Source organism: Thunnus maccoyii, chromosome 22 (genome assembly GCF_910596095.1).
Source record: "Thunnus maccoyii chromosome 22, fThuMac1.1, whole genome shotgun sequence".
Classification (NCBI taxonomy): domain Eukaryota; kingdom Metazoa; phylum Chordata; class Actinopteri; order Scombriformes; family Scombridae; genus Thunnus; species Thunnus maccoyii.
The window spans coordinates 17249702-17263906 of record NC_056554.1 but is presented as its reverse complement, the minus strand read 5'-3'; the positions used below and the strand labels follow the sequence as shown (position 1 = coordinate 17263906).

Genomic DNA, 14205 nt, shown 5'->3' with positions numbered 1-14205 from the left:
CAATATAACCTGTTAGAGCTTTAAAAGTAATGAATACATTTTAAAAATCAATTTATTTATTTAATTTTGTTACTAATGCCAGTTAACAGGGCATTACAGAAGATAAGATAGGATGTACAGTAATGAATGCATGAAAGAAACAGGTTGAAGTGGAACCTGATGTGATACTTAGATATTATTATGCAAATTCTGCACAGTGTATAAAAAATATATAGTTGGCAACAGGTAAATGCAGCTACAATAGAAATTATTTGGGTTTCTTACAATTGTTATGGCATTTACTGCCCCTCGAAGCTTAAAAATGATCTACAAGCTCACTGACTGAAACAAAAGTGTGGGCAGGTGTGGAAGAGAAAGCCCAAATAAATATTTCATCATTCATTCTCAGTGATATACCGTTTAGTGATTACCTCTGTCTGAATATTTGTGCATGAAGATAGCACTCTCAAAGATAACAAAGGAATGATCAGAGAGAGCGACATCAGTCACCACACAAAAATGTTCAGACCCTTGGAAGTGATTAAGTCCAGAGTGTGCCCTTTGTTGTGTGTGGGCTCTGTTACATGCTGAGTCAGTCCATAGTTATCAAGAACAACTCAGTTCTTAAGCCCCTCTGTCCTAGGGATTGTCAACATGGATGTTAAAATCACCAACAATAACTACACAGTCAAAGTCAATACACATAACAGACAGCAGTTCAGTGAAGTCATTGAAAAAGTTTGCACAGTATTTATGTGGCCTGCAGATATTTAGGAACATAGCTGAGAAGAGGAATTCAACTGAAGAGCCACATATTCAAAAGAAGCAAAATTTCCATTAGACATCTGCCTGCATTGAAGGGAATCATTAAACAAAATGGCAAATCCACCTCCTCTCTTATGTACTCTAGCTTAACTCATAAAACTGAAGTTGGGAGGGTCAACTCAATAAGAGCAGCTGCACTGTTATCTTGGTCTAACCAAGGTTAATTTAAAAACATAAAATCAAGATTGTGCTTGACAATAAAATCATTGATTAAAAAATTCCTGCCAAAGACCTGATGTTTAATAAAGCTAGATTTAGTGTGTTACAAGCATTATCTGCCCATTTTTTTGGGACAGGCTGTGGCTGACGAGGAATGGATGCTAAATTTGATAAATTTGCAGAACTGTTTGGATGCTTCCTGCGTCTTAGCAGACTCATTCTTTTTCTATTACCTACCTTTGCTATTCTTGGGAACCTCAGAAACTCATTAAAGCTCTGCATGTGTGAACATTAAAATGAACATTAACATTGCAAGACTTTCTAATCTGATGTAAGGCGATTTGGAACAATTCTCTTCTTGTGATTTGGTTGAGGAGCAGCCTTAAAGGATAAAGCTGGTGAATCGTCAACACCATATAAACATCCTATAAACAAACCAAAATCAACAGTCCGTCTCTCAACATGTTCCAACTGCTCTAACCTGTCTTTTGCACTCTGATACAGTAGGCCCAGTATTTTCCTAAAACAGTCTGGCATTGCAGTTTAAGATTATTCAAACAAGAGTAAATAATGCATTTGATGGGGACTATTTTCAGCCGTGGATTAATACACAATTGGTACTCTTGTAAGTATTTACAGCAGCAGGACAATGTATGTGTGATTGGCTCAAAATATATTACAGTGCCTTTGTTCATTGTAATAAGGAAATATGTCACCCAGTGCAACAATGTGGCACATTAATGTGTTTTTAGTCATTTTTGGACAACAGTGGAGCTCCATGGCACAGAGGAATAAACTGCACCAGGCCATTTACTGACAATTTATGTATATAGAGAGTGTATATTCACCTTTATCATTAAACCTTTTATGTGGTTTTATTAAAAAAAAAAACAACTGAATAGACAGTGATCATTGACAATCAGCTGTTTTATTGTTGCATAATATATTTATAACTGAGCAAAAAACACTCAATGTACAAAAAACAATCAAACAAAAACAAAACAGAGATAAAAGCAAATCACCATCATAAAACACCACAAAGTCATGTAGAGTCCATGTCTCAACAACCACTTTCAGATTTTAGATCAAAACATGCCCTGTTTCTTTACAGTAAACAAGACATTACAGAAGATAAGACAGGATGTACAGTAATGAATGCATAAATGACAATTTCCAGAGAAACAGGTTGAGGAGGAACCTGATGTGATGCTTAGTTAAATAGATTAAAACATTGATTACTGCTAGATTAACTTCTTATTTACTCTGTGTGGATTCTGCTTCAATGTTCATTCAAATTTGTTCCAAGGATTGTATGTTCTATTGTATTAATCAGAAAGTTTGTTCAAAACATCATCAAACGTCTTCTGTATTGCCTCCACTGGTGTAATTGCTATCTCAACTACCTTTTCTATTGCACTGACTGGTGGAGACATGCTTGCGGTCCCGGCTAGTTGTTCTTCTACCACTGTTGCTAGTGGTGTTGCTATTACTTGTTTATCAAATAGTGGTATACCTCTGTTAATTACTTCACGAATTTTGACTTGATCAACACAGCTGAGACAGTTGCAAATAATCCAGCAATGATCGCCAAACACACAAAACCTCTAATCCATGTCCGTGGTGCTTTGTTCAAACGCTTCTCAAGGACTCTGCTTTTAGCCTGCTGTCTGATCTCTTCCTGTGTCATGTTTCCTGATGACAGTCTGATGCACTCTTCCTCTTTCTGTATTTCTCTCTCCACTGTTTGCAGCATTTCATTGGTGTAGTAGCCTCCATTGTTTTCCAACACTATCTTGTCTATGGTGTTGAGCAGCTCTGCCACCTGGAACTGGTTGCTCCTGTATTCATCCTGCTGTTTGATCTTCCAGTATTTATTATCAACAACGTGGCACCGGCCGCCGCACTTCTTCACCAGATCACTCATATGCTCACTTTCATTGACAAACTCTTCAATCGTCATCCCTTCTGGGAGCTGGTCACCCTGGGTTAAGACAACTGCAGCATATTTGAAAGCATCTTCAGAGAAATATTCACACATTTTTGTGATGACAGCTTTCTCCTGCTCGGTGAATTTCTCCACTTTAAGCACAATGAGAAAAGCATGAGGCCCAGGAGCACACTCAGTGATACACCTCACCATCTCAGGCTTCATGTCCTCCTCAGACCTGCCTGGGTCAAAGAAACCAGGAGTGTCGATCAAAGTGATGCTTCTTCCATTGACAGATTTGGTTTCTGCTTCACAAAAATGTGTTTTCAAGTCATTAAAATGGTTTATTTTGAATGTGGCCTCTCCAAATATGGTGTTAGCCAGGCTGCTCTTCCCAGCTCCAGTTTTCCCCAGTAGGACAATCCTCCTTGTGTTCAACCCTGAAAGAGAATTACTTTCTATCAGTAAAGCAGGTAACTTGTCCAAGTGGTTTTCACATTCATTGATTTTCCTACAATAATTATTACACCAGTTCAGAAACATTTCAAACACAAGTAGGAGCTCTGCTCTGCTTTAAATGTTTTATAACTCTATAAAGACTCTAACAAGCCAATCAACTGCATAATTAAGTTCAACATCAAACATCAACTCAAATATTTAAAAAAGTAAAGCTAATGTTGAGTTATACTATCCTGGAGTAACAGTCAATTTGTAGATGTCTACTGTGAAATCTACAGTTTCCTATTTTTAATGTGTTTGATAATAAATTCATTACTTTATTTCGTATGAAAAAATTAGTTGGTCTTCTCTGTCTGAGAGATGTGATAAGCATATATACTTATTTATCTACAAGGCCCTTATTGTGAAGCTACAATCTTAGATCACAACTATGCTTGATTGGTTCTCGGGAACACATCATACTCAGAATAAGGATATAGAAAGTTAGTGAAGAAAAGGAAAATTAAGAAGAAGAAAAAGAAAAAAATATTGTACAAATAAAGTTGAAAAATATTTAAAAGATAAAATATAAATAGCATTGAAATGTGGTTTATATTGGATTACCCCTCCCTCCTTAAAATGAAAACTAACAAACTAACAAGCAAAGTCCCACAAGGACAATACATGATATTTAACAACCCCGCTGAAATCCATCAGAGCTGTTTTTTTATCGATAGTGAAATATAATAAATAATCATTTTAACATTTTTTCAAAAACCCTTACAATCAGTTCACAGAGCAGGAATGGATGGATCAACTGGGAATTGTGAATTTCTTTCATTTGAGAAATTTAGTTTTAAATGGAAGTATTTGGCCTAAAGTTTAGTCCTCATTGTTAACATAATAGCTGAAATAAATAAACTCAACTTGTCTTCCCTGTTGTCAAAAACAGAGTTCAATTCAGAAAATTCTTAAAATCCACGAGACGTCCTCACTGACAGTCTTTTCTCTTGTTCTCTTGCTCTGACTTGCCTCTGGCACTATTTTTTTTTCTACCTATCTGATTTGTTTCCTGGCTGCAGGTTATGAACACATATTGTATTATGGCATAAATGAGATCCACGCGTGCGGATGTAGAGGAGTCGTGCGTAAAACTCAGACACCCAGGCACGCATTATTTTTGCGCTTTAACAGCAGTCGCGCGCAGAATATCTGTGCTCGCGTGAGAAATATTGTAGCCTGTGAGGAGAAAACCATGCGCTGAGCTCGCGCAGACTCCGAAGCAGCGCGTGACTGTTATCCCCGAGTGCACAACTACCATCACACTTTCACCTGCTCGCTCGAGAGTGGTTGGCGGATCCAGTTACCATTATATCCCTAAATATAACTGGTTCACTGATCTGCCATCCTGGACAGCTAGGTACGGTAACACCACCTGGACAAACCACATAAACCAGTTCTATATGAAAAGTTCCCTTTGATAACTTCGGCTGTGATTTGGCGCTATATAAATAAAATTGATTTGACTTGGATGTATGCAAAACCTTAAACAGAGCAATGTACTTGAATGTGTTTGTCTGAGCTCTGTCTTTTGTTTCTTCCATTAGTGACATTAACTTGATAAAACACTGGGACTTTTTTCTGTTTTTACTTAGTTCATATAGTTGTTTTGTTATTGTTTGTTTTAGTAAATTTCTTTGGTTCAAGATGTGATTCTTTGGCCCTAAAAGTTATAAACATAGTAGTAATTTGTTTTTTTGTTTTTTTTTTTAACTTAGATCCTGCAGTTATTTTTATATTGTTTATTTTGGTAAAATGTCAGTGCTTTGCTCAATCATTGTGTTTTCTTTCTCCCTGTGTGACCTATGAACCTATTGATAGCAGCAAGTTTATGGGTGTGTGCTCTCTGTCTCTGTCTGTACCTGTGTGTTAGAGTATGTGTGAGGATTTTTATCTTTGTGAGGACCAATTACAGTTTTAGATATGTGTGTGAGGTATGAGGGATATGAAGTATACCTTTGTTTGACAGTTTGATTTTCACAAACAAACAACAATAATAATGATCAATTTTATTGTTGAATTGTTTCATTGTACAGCTATTAGAATTTCATTTAGAAAAAACCAACAACAAAATAAGAGGTTATATAATAACAATAAGAATTTATTGCACAAACAAAACATTTTCCCTGTATCATTAACAAAAAGTTGAAACACAATCAGAATAACAAACAGCTTTAAAACATTTCAGTTACCAAGAGGGTTATTGCTCATGAAAATCTTAAAATGTTTTCTCTCAAGAACTCTTATATACATCTAGTTTCAAAGAGCAACATTTTGAAATAATAAATCAAAGTCATTGACAGATATTAGAACTTGATAGAATGCTTTTAAAAGTCAAACGTTTGCTGTGTTTTTATAAGAACAGCTGGCAAAAGAAGATACACTATAGTAAGATATTGTTCACAAGGAGTGTCAAGTGAAACAGTACTAACTTCTGCATATGTTTCCCTGCTTTGCCTTGTTTTTGATCCAAGGTGGACACATACTGTATGTGACTGAAGACTATTTAGTAGATGTTAGAATTTTAGGAGCAAATATAGTTCACAGTGATACACCTCACTATCTCAGTCTTCAGGTTCTCTTCGGATATGTCTGTGTCAAACAAACCAGGAGTGTCGATCAACGTGATGCTTCTTCCATTGACAGTTCTGGTTTCTGCTCGACATTCTTTTGTTTCAGAGTTGAGAGTATGGCTGATTTTGAAGACATCATTCTCTCTAAATATTGTGTTAGCTAGGCTACTTTTCCCAGATCCAGTTTTTCCAAGCAGGACAATCCTCCTTGTCTTTGTCACTAGAAGAGAATAATGTATCATAATCAGTCATGTACATTTGTCTCTTGCTGCCTCCTCACAGTGTTATTTGGGTTCTGGGAGAGTTTTGTCTATTGTCATACCTGCCAACACTCCCGATTTTCGCGGCAGTCTCCCTGTTTTTAACCCTTTCTCCTGCTGTGCTCCCATTTGGGAATTACTTCTGTTAATCTCTAGATTTCATGTTTTTTTTTTCCTTTTCGTTATCACAACCTGTTTCTGGTACTGTACAGCATGTGTGTGCATCTGCTCTCTGTGCAGGTAATCTTTCATCATGTTCTCTGTCTGCTGCTGCTGATGTGATTCACTGCCTGCAGGTACCGCTGGTAGAGAGAGGAGGTACTGTCTTTTCTCAGCCAGTAGTTACGTTTACAAGATTTTGCAAAATGTCAAGATACGTGGCAAACTCAGATAAACAGTTAGGCAACATACAGACAGCTTTCGTTGTGATGTTCTATAGTTGTGTAAAACTTACTGGCGATGGATGAGACACTGCGAGCAAAGCTGCTGATGTTTATGCTTGTTGAACAGATGGTTTGATTAAATCTTTATAGGCTTTTTACTCGCGAAGGTTTTGTTGCACTTACAGTAACAAACGTATCGTCAACTCAAATAAAACGTTATCTTCACCAACCTCCCGATTTTTTTGAAACCTAAATGTTGGCAGGTATGCATTGCAGTACTGAACAAAATATTAAATCATATTTAACTAACTCTACATTGTTTGGTTTGCTGATGGCATAAGTAAGCGAATCAGAAGTATGTAAGTAGAAAGTAGAAAGTAATTTCTCTAATTATTTTTCATGGCTTTGTTATTCACTTTACATGTTTGACAGTTTATATTTTAAATATACAAGTACTTTGTGTTTTCAGTCATTTAATACATTTTAAGTCAATAATGTTTGGATAAATTTCATGTACTATTAGTAATTTTATTTGATGTCTTTAACATTTTATGACAGCCATCTGGAAATTATTTGTTCCTTGTGGCAGATTAATATGATGCTCAGAGGAACACAGATCTACACAGAATAACTGAAATAACTCAACTTCCATGATGTTAAAAAAGAGTGAAAATGTCTTGAGGTTGAATCTGGTCTGTTTCTTTGCTTTGATTCTAGTGAGATTCTGTATCAACACACTGTGATGAACAACCAGCAACAAGTCACTATGCTGAAAAAAAATTCTCATGAATCTTTATTCCAGGTTCAGTGAGGGCTGAACCTCTTTTAGAGGTGTGGACTGGAGACATGTTTCAACTACTTTTGAAAGTAAACTCTGAACACTGCTCAGTCAACAAAGGTCATTTTGTGCTCAGAGATTCAATAATACAATTATGGACAGTGGTTCCCCTTAAAAATTTACATACAAATATAAAAGCAAGCGTGTCATTATTTTTTGGCTTTCCCTCTCTACATGTTTAGCATCACATGTTTAGACAGGCTGATGAACTGCACTTGTCTTCATGCAAGTACATTACACAGGCAATACTATACTACAAAATAAGCACCAATAATGACAATATTGTACCACAAATAGCTGCATAACACAAAATATGTCATAATATAGACAAAATGTTTTGTTATTTCTCATATTTATTTCCAAATGTACAAATATTTATAGATTTCTGTTCAGGAGCACAATATATAGGAAATAATTTCACCTTGAAATGTGTTATTTCAAAAGGTTAATCCCACACAAAATGATGCACAGTGAAGGGATCATTCTGAAAATGAAAGAAAAAAAAGGGAAAATTTTACTTCTTATATAATATATACAATACTCATGTTTTAACTTAGATATGTATGATGGAAACTGCTGACTTGTGCTACCACTGTAGAAGACTGCACAAGTAAAACTGTGGTTTTTACATTTAGTAGAAGATGCTTTGTGTAAACACTTCCGCTCACAGGATGAGACTGAGATGACCAGTGGTCTGACCGTTCCTCATTTCCTGTTTCCTGTTTCCTGTTTTGCTTTACTGAGTGAAAGGTGATGGTGTACGTGACTTCATATCAACTGAAACTGAAAGAGTCCACAGTTTATAATGTAACAACATCAGAGTGATGTTGTTACTCTGTGTGAGAAACAACATTAGACAATCACGTCTTTATACTTACAATGTATTTGCAGTATTTTCATTTAAGATATGTAAAATACATATTACAAAAAACAATGCAAATTCTCAATGTCAGGGTGATTGTAGTAACGATATAAATGATAATAATATGAAACACATTTTTCTCTCGTCACACAATAGATATTGTCATATCGCACAGCCCTATATTATAAGAAATATAGAAATAGAAATATATATAAAACTGTATATACAGTCAAAACTTTTGATTAAAACAAAAATGACTGCAGTTTAAAATTCTTTATGAGACAACTGTGTTGTGCTCAGAGCAAACACAATATCATAAGTGAAAATAATTAACTCACCGTCCATGTTGTCAAAAAGAGCAACTGCAGAGTGACAATTGAAATGACAAGACTGCCTATGTGACTATGTGTCTCTTTTACACTTATTTATCAGGTGCATTGTGGGGCAGACTTAAGGTAAAACAATTAGGCAAATGTCTGGAGCCCTGAACTAAAAGGGATCCAAACTGCTATAGATTTAGTATGATGTTTAGATATGAAACATATATGAATTATGTTGCTATGCTAACTCATTATACCCAGAAATAACTTTTCTTTAAGAAATCATTGTAAATGTGCCACTCCCTCTGTGCACTACAGATTAACGGACTGTTCCATAACTGGAAGAACCACTGACCCCAGCACATCACATCACACTGAGGATTTCAGAAGAAGTAACAAAAGCAGTTTCTCTTTCTCTTAGTGGCTACAACATACGTGCCTAAATGTTCGTAATACTAACCATCTACTGCTGCTACTGTTGTGGTTTCTCTTGTTTTCAGAAAGTCAAACCAGGCAAAGCTTCCACTTAATGACATTTTGATTGTATCCAAATGTTAACAGTAATAGGTTGTTTTTATGTGTAGTTGAAGGGAACATTCTCAGGATAATTTAGGTATGAGGTTTGAAAGTAAAACTTGTAGTTAAATGTCCCTTATTTCACAGTGCACAATGTCAGAAAAGAAAAAGTACAGAATGACAGTTGCCTGAATCTGCTACATAACTGCTGTTATGTTTCCATAACGGTGATAGATGGAGCAACAATAGCATGTTGTTATTGTCTCTTTAACTACATTATGAAATCACAAATCACATGTGCTTTCAAATAAAATATTTATTGGTTTAACTAAAAACTTTATTTGCTCAAATTACATTCTTTCAAATCTTTCAATATTGATACTTTGTTATCAAGACAAAAGAACAAAGTGTCCATGTACTGCAAACGAAGTTTCCCCATCAGTAACCAAAGAGTTTCTGTGTGTCTCAGTACAGTAAATACTGTGATACAGTAAATACGTGTCTCCTGCGTTCCAGTGTCTTTGACTTCATTGGATTCTAACAGCATTACATGCTAACTTTGATTTTTCCACACCATCATGTAAAATATTTCATCTTCTTATCTTTTACGACATAACAACTCACATTGGAGGTTAAATACTGTCATTGCAGATATCTAGGCATTTATTTTAAACTCAAACATGCACATACATACTGCAAACGAGCCACTGATCAGTTTTTGACTGTGATGAGATGATGGTAGCGTATGGAGTCAAATAATGGTCATAAATATTTTGAGTTTGAAGACAATGAAGACAACAACTCCCATGATCCCACGCTACCTCAACCATCATCAAACTCTGTCTCTTGTTATTGTTTTGATTGAGAGACCCCTATCAGCTGAAATTACATATTGTGTGTTTAGATGAATTAATTATTAAAATAACACTGATTAAATGCATCTGTTTTTCTTATTTGTGAGTCACTCAGCTGATGGGATGAATGTAAATGATGAAATTAAAAATATAAGACACTTGAAAACATATGAAGAATTTGCTGATTTATTGTTAAATTGTACATTTATATGCAAGCAAACAAACTGAAAATTAAATGAGAATTATGGAGGGATCACATCCAAACACCCATTGTCACTTCATAATCATTTCAGATAAAATGTATCAGGAAAAATAAAAATACCTTTTAATTCATGATGAATTTATGATTCATGGTTATCATTTACAACAACTCTCAGTTGATCACATTATTAACTAGAAAATGCAATTTCTGTAGAAATTGCGTGTGATTGCCGAAAGCGAATTTAGATTGCATAACTGGAAGCTGAACACTATTGACAATCTAGCAAGATTAAAATCCCCATGTTTGTAAAACAGACATGCTATGTACTGAGCTAACATGTCACACAGCAATGCCAGGCCAGATTCTGCTATTTAGTCTGTCAATTGCATGAAATTGACAAAAAAGCAGTTCAGCTCAGCTCATTAAGCAGATTGACATCTCCTGGACTCCTTCATCCTTCAACTCTACTGAGCTCTGCCCTAAGCGGGGCTCGAACTCACAACCTTTGGATCAAAAAAAGGAGTTAAGAAGTGACAGGAGCTTAAGCCACTAAACTACTCAGGCTGGATCTGTTGAATTGGAAAAGATGTATTTAACAATAATAGCAATCCACACTTTAGGTAATAATGTTAAAGTGAGTTAGAGGGGAATTGACTTATGGTACATGATAGAGATGGAAAGCAACTTTGTACATGACAGCAATATTATGAGGAGCACTACAGAGAGCGGGTATTGAACACAAAACCTTGTCATCTAAGGGATAGCTGATCATGAAAACAGTGTTCTAAACCACTGAGACAACAGACATTCACAAAAATGAAAGGAAAAAAATCCATTTTGATGATGAAAATGTATTTGTCTCAAACTAGAGCTTGAAGCCCAGAGATTTGTACATCATTAGTGAAAGCAAGACTAGTTTAACATGAGAATGAATGATATGTGTAAAAAGTGTTTGAAGGAAGAGAGAATCTGTAAGTTTAAGAAACTGCAGTGAGAGGAGACACACATCCTGCAGACTGTATTGCAGTCAATGAGAACATGACAGGAACTCTCTATCAATTAAGGTTCAGATCTCAAAAACTATAAGTCCTATGTGAAATGTATTTACATTTTGAGACTGAGGAGGCTTGTGGCAACATACTGAGGCAAGATATGTGCTTGAGGAGTTAAAATTGTGGGAGTGACAGCAGTTTAGAAAAACATTTCCGGTCTAAAATTATCTGTGCTCTCCACTGTGCCTGATCACATGACACACTGGTGAGACCTGCAAAAGTCTTCAAAACCCCTTACTTTGGGCTTAAATTGCTGAAAAACTACAAAAGATATCACTAAACAATCTGATAACTTTGAAAGTTCAAAGTTTTGTGAACTTTTTACAGTTTGAATGGCATCTGTACGATAAGGGACTTCCGAGCAGTTGAGTGTCAAAGTGACCAAGGTTCCAACTCAGTTGGACGGTTAGTCCCATAGACTGCCATTATAAATTTTAATGTTTTAAAAAATTATATAAAATCGCTGAAACATGTTACATGTCAGAAAAATACAAGCACACATCTGCTGAATGAGTTGCACAGATTGACAGTTGAATGGTTTTTATAGCACAAAGTATGCAGCAGTTGAAACGCGGCAAAAAACATACAAAAGACGGAATAAGAATAAAGAGTGAGAAGAACAATGTGTGATTGCTGGAATCAATCACAAAATTATCTTTTACGATTACTGCAGATAAAAGTGGCATATTAGAAAATGCTCCTATGAGTCGTTCTGGAGTGCAGGTACAGTCGACCTATGTAGTCGTTTCATTATGAGGATGTGTTAAGTTATCCTGACTGCTTGATGTCCTTGCTGTGTAATTTTCCTCCTGTTCTCTGGCTGTGGTTTGGCTGTATTGCCATTTCCTGCTGGTCTGGCTTGTTTGTCAAGCAATGGGAGAAATGAGTATCCCATAATTCACTTCTTTCATGAGTGCCTGATGCTTAGCTGTATCCTTTAACCTTTTATGTGGTTCTATAAAAAAAAGAAACAACTTTATTGTTGCATAATAAATTTATAACTGAGCAACAAACAATTAATGTACAAAAAACAAAAAAAGCAAATCATCATCATAAAATGCCGCAAAGTCATGTAGAGTCCATGTCTCAACAACCACTTCAGATTTCAGATCAAAACTTGTGCCTTATTTCCTTACAGTAAACAGGACATTACAGAAGATAAGACAGGATGTACAGTAATGAATGCATGAATGACAGTTTCCAGAGAAACAGCTTGAAATGACACCTGAACTGATGCTTAACTAAATAAATAATTATGACACACTGACTGCAGCTGACAGACTGTGACTGGGATGTCATTTTATAAATTGTGACCAGTATATAGAAAAGTATATTAAAAAATATACATATTGCCAATTATAATTCTTTGCTACACCCACATTTCCAAAACCAAACCTGATGATCACATTATCCTGTGTCTACTGTGATGTAAACAAGAGGCTGTAGTGCTCAGCAATACGGTTGAAAATCAACATCACACATGAAAATAATGTATCATCACACTGATGTTAAATGCATGTAAAAACAAAAACTTTACAACTGATTGTAAATTTCTATTTCAAATTGCCTCCAAATCATTCATTTGTACACTGAATTTTGTAAAATGATGATGACAACATATCAAAACAGGTAAAATAAATAAGTAAAAGTATCAAAAAGGAAATAAATGAACACAAAGGGAATAAAACATAAAAACTACTTCAGGTAAAGTAAAATAAGCAGAAAGTATAGAAAGTAAAGAATTAACATTTGTAAAAGTGAGTATTTAAAAGACTAAGAGGAAAATATTTGCAGATTTCATGGTTGGTGTGTTAACAGCTCAGCAATATGACCTGTTAGAGCTTTAAAAGTAATGAATACATTTTAAAAATCAATGTATTTATTTATTTAATTTTGTTACTAATGCCAGTTAACAGGGCATTACAGAAGATAAGATAGGATGTACAGTAATGAATGCATGAAAGAAACAGGTTGAAGTGGAATCTGATGTGATGCTTAGCTAGATAGATAATTATGACACACTGACTCTCCAGCTGACTGATTGTGACTCAGATATTATTATGCAAATTCTGCACAGTCTTTTGCACTCCGATACAGAAGGCCCAGTATTTTCCTAAAACAGTCTGGCATTGCAGTTTAAGATTATTCAAACAGGAGTAAATAATGCATTTAATGGGGACTTTTTTCAGCCGTGGATTAATACACAATTGGTGCTCTTGTAAGTATTTACAGCAGCAGGACAGTGTATGTGTGATTGACTCAAAATATATTACAATGCCTTTGTTCATAGTAATAAGGAAATACGTCACCCAGTGCAACAATGTGGCACATTAATGTGTTTTTAGTAATTTTTGGACAACAGTGGAGCTCCATGGCACAGAGGAATAAACTGCACCAGGCCACTAACTGACAATTAATGTATATAGAGAGTGTATATTCACCTGTATCATTGAACCTTTTATGTAGTTTTATTAAAAAAACAACAACTGAATAGACAGGTGACCAATCAGCTGTTTTATTGTTGCATAATACATTTATAACTGAGCAAAAAACACTTCATGTACAAAAAATAAACAAAAAAACAGAAATAAAAGCAAATCACCATCATAAAACACCACAGAGTCATGTAGAGTCTCAACACCCACTTTAGATTTTAGATCAAAACTTGTGCTCTGTTTGCTTACAGTAAACAAGACATTACAGATGATAAAACAGGATGTACTGTGATGAATGCATGAATGACAGTTTCCAAAGAAACAGGTTGAAGTGGGACCTGATGTGATACTTAGCTAAATAGATAATTATGACACACTGACTCTGCAGCTGAAAGACTGTGACTGGGATATTTATGCAAATTGTGTCCAGTGTAAAGAAACTACTACTACTACTTGCAACAAGTAAATGCAGCTAAAATAAAAATTATTTGGGTTTCTTACAATTGTTACAGCATTTATTGC

The 14205-nt window shown here is 35.3% G+C and overlaps 1 protein-coding gene across 1 annotated transcript in view; it reads right to left on the bottom strand.

Annotated features, from left to right (window-relative positions):
* The window catches only part of LOC121889921 (GTPase IMAP family member 7-like), a 33230-nt gene extending 24581 nt beyond the window's left edge, over positions 1-8649 (bottom strand). Inside the window, exons 1-2 of the mRNA XM_042402155.1 lie at positions 8643-8649; positions 2609-3330 (exon numbers count right to left, since the gene is read on the bottom strand). Coding sequence (XP_042258089.1) covers positions 2609-3330; positions 8643-8649 — 729 coding nt within the window. The remainder of the gene's footprint in view (positions 1-2608; positions 3331-8642) is intronic.
* Between the last annotated feature and the right edge of the window lie 5556 nt (positions 8650-14205).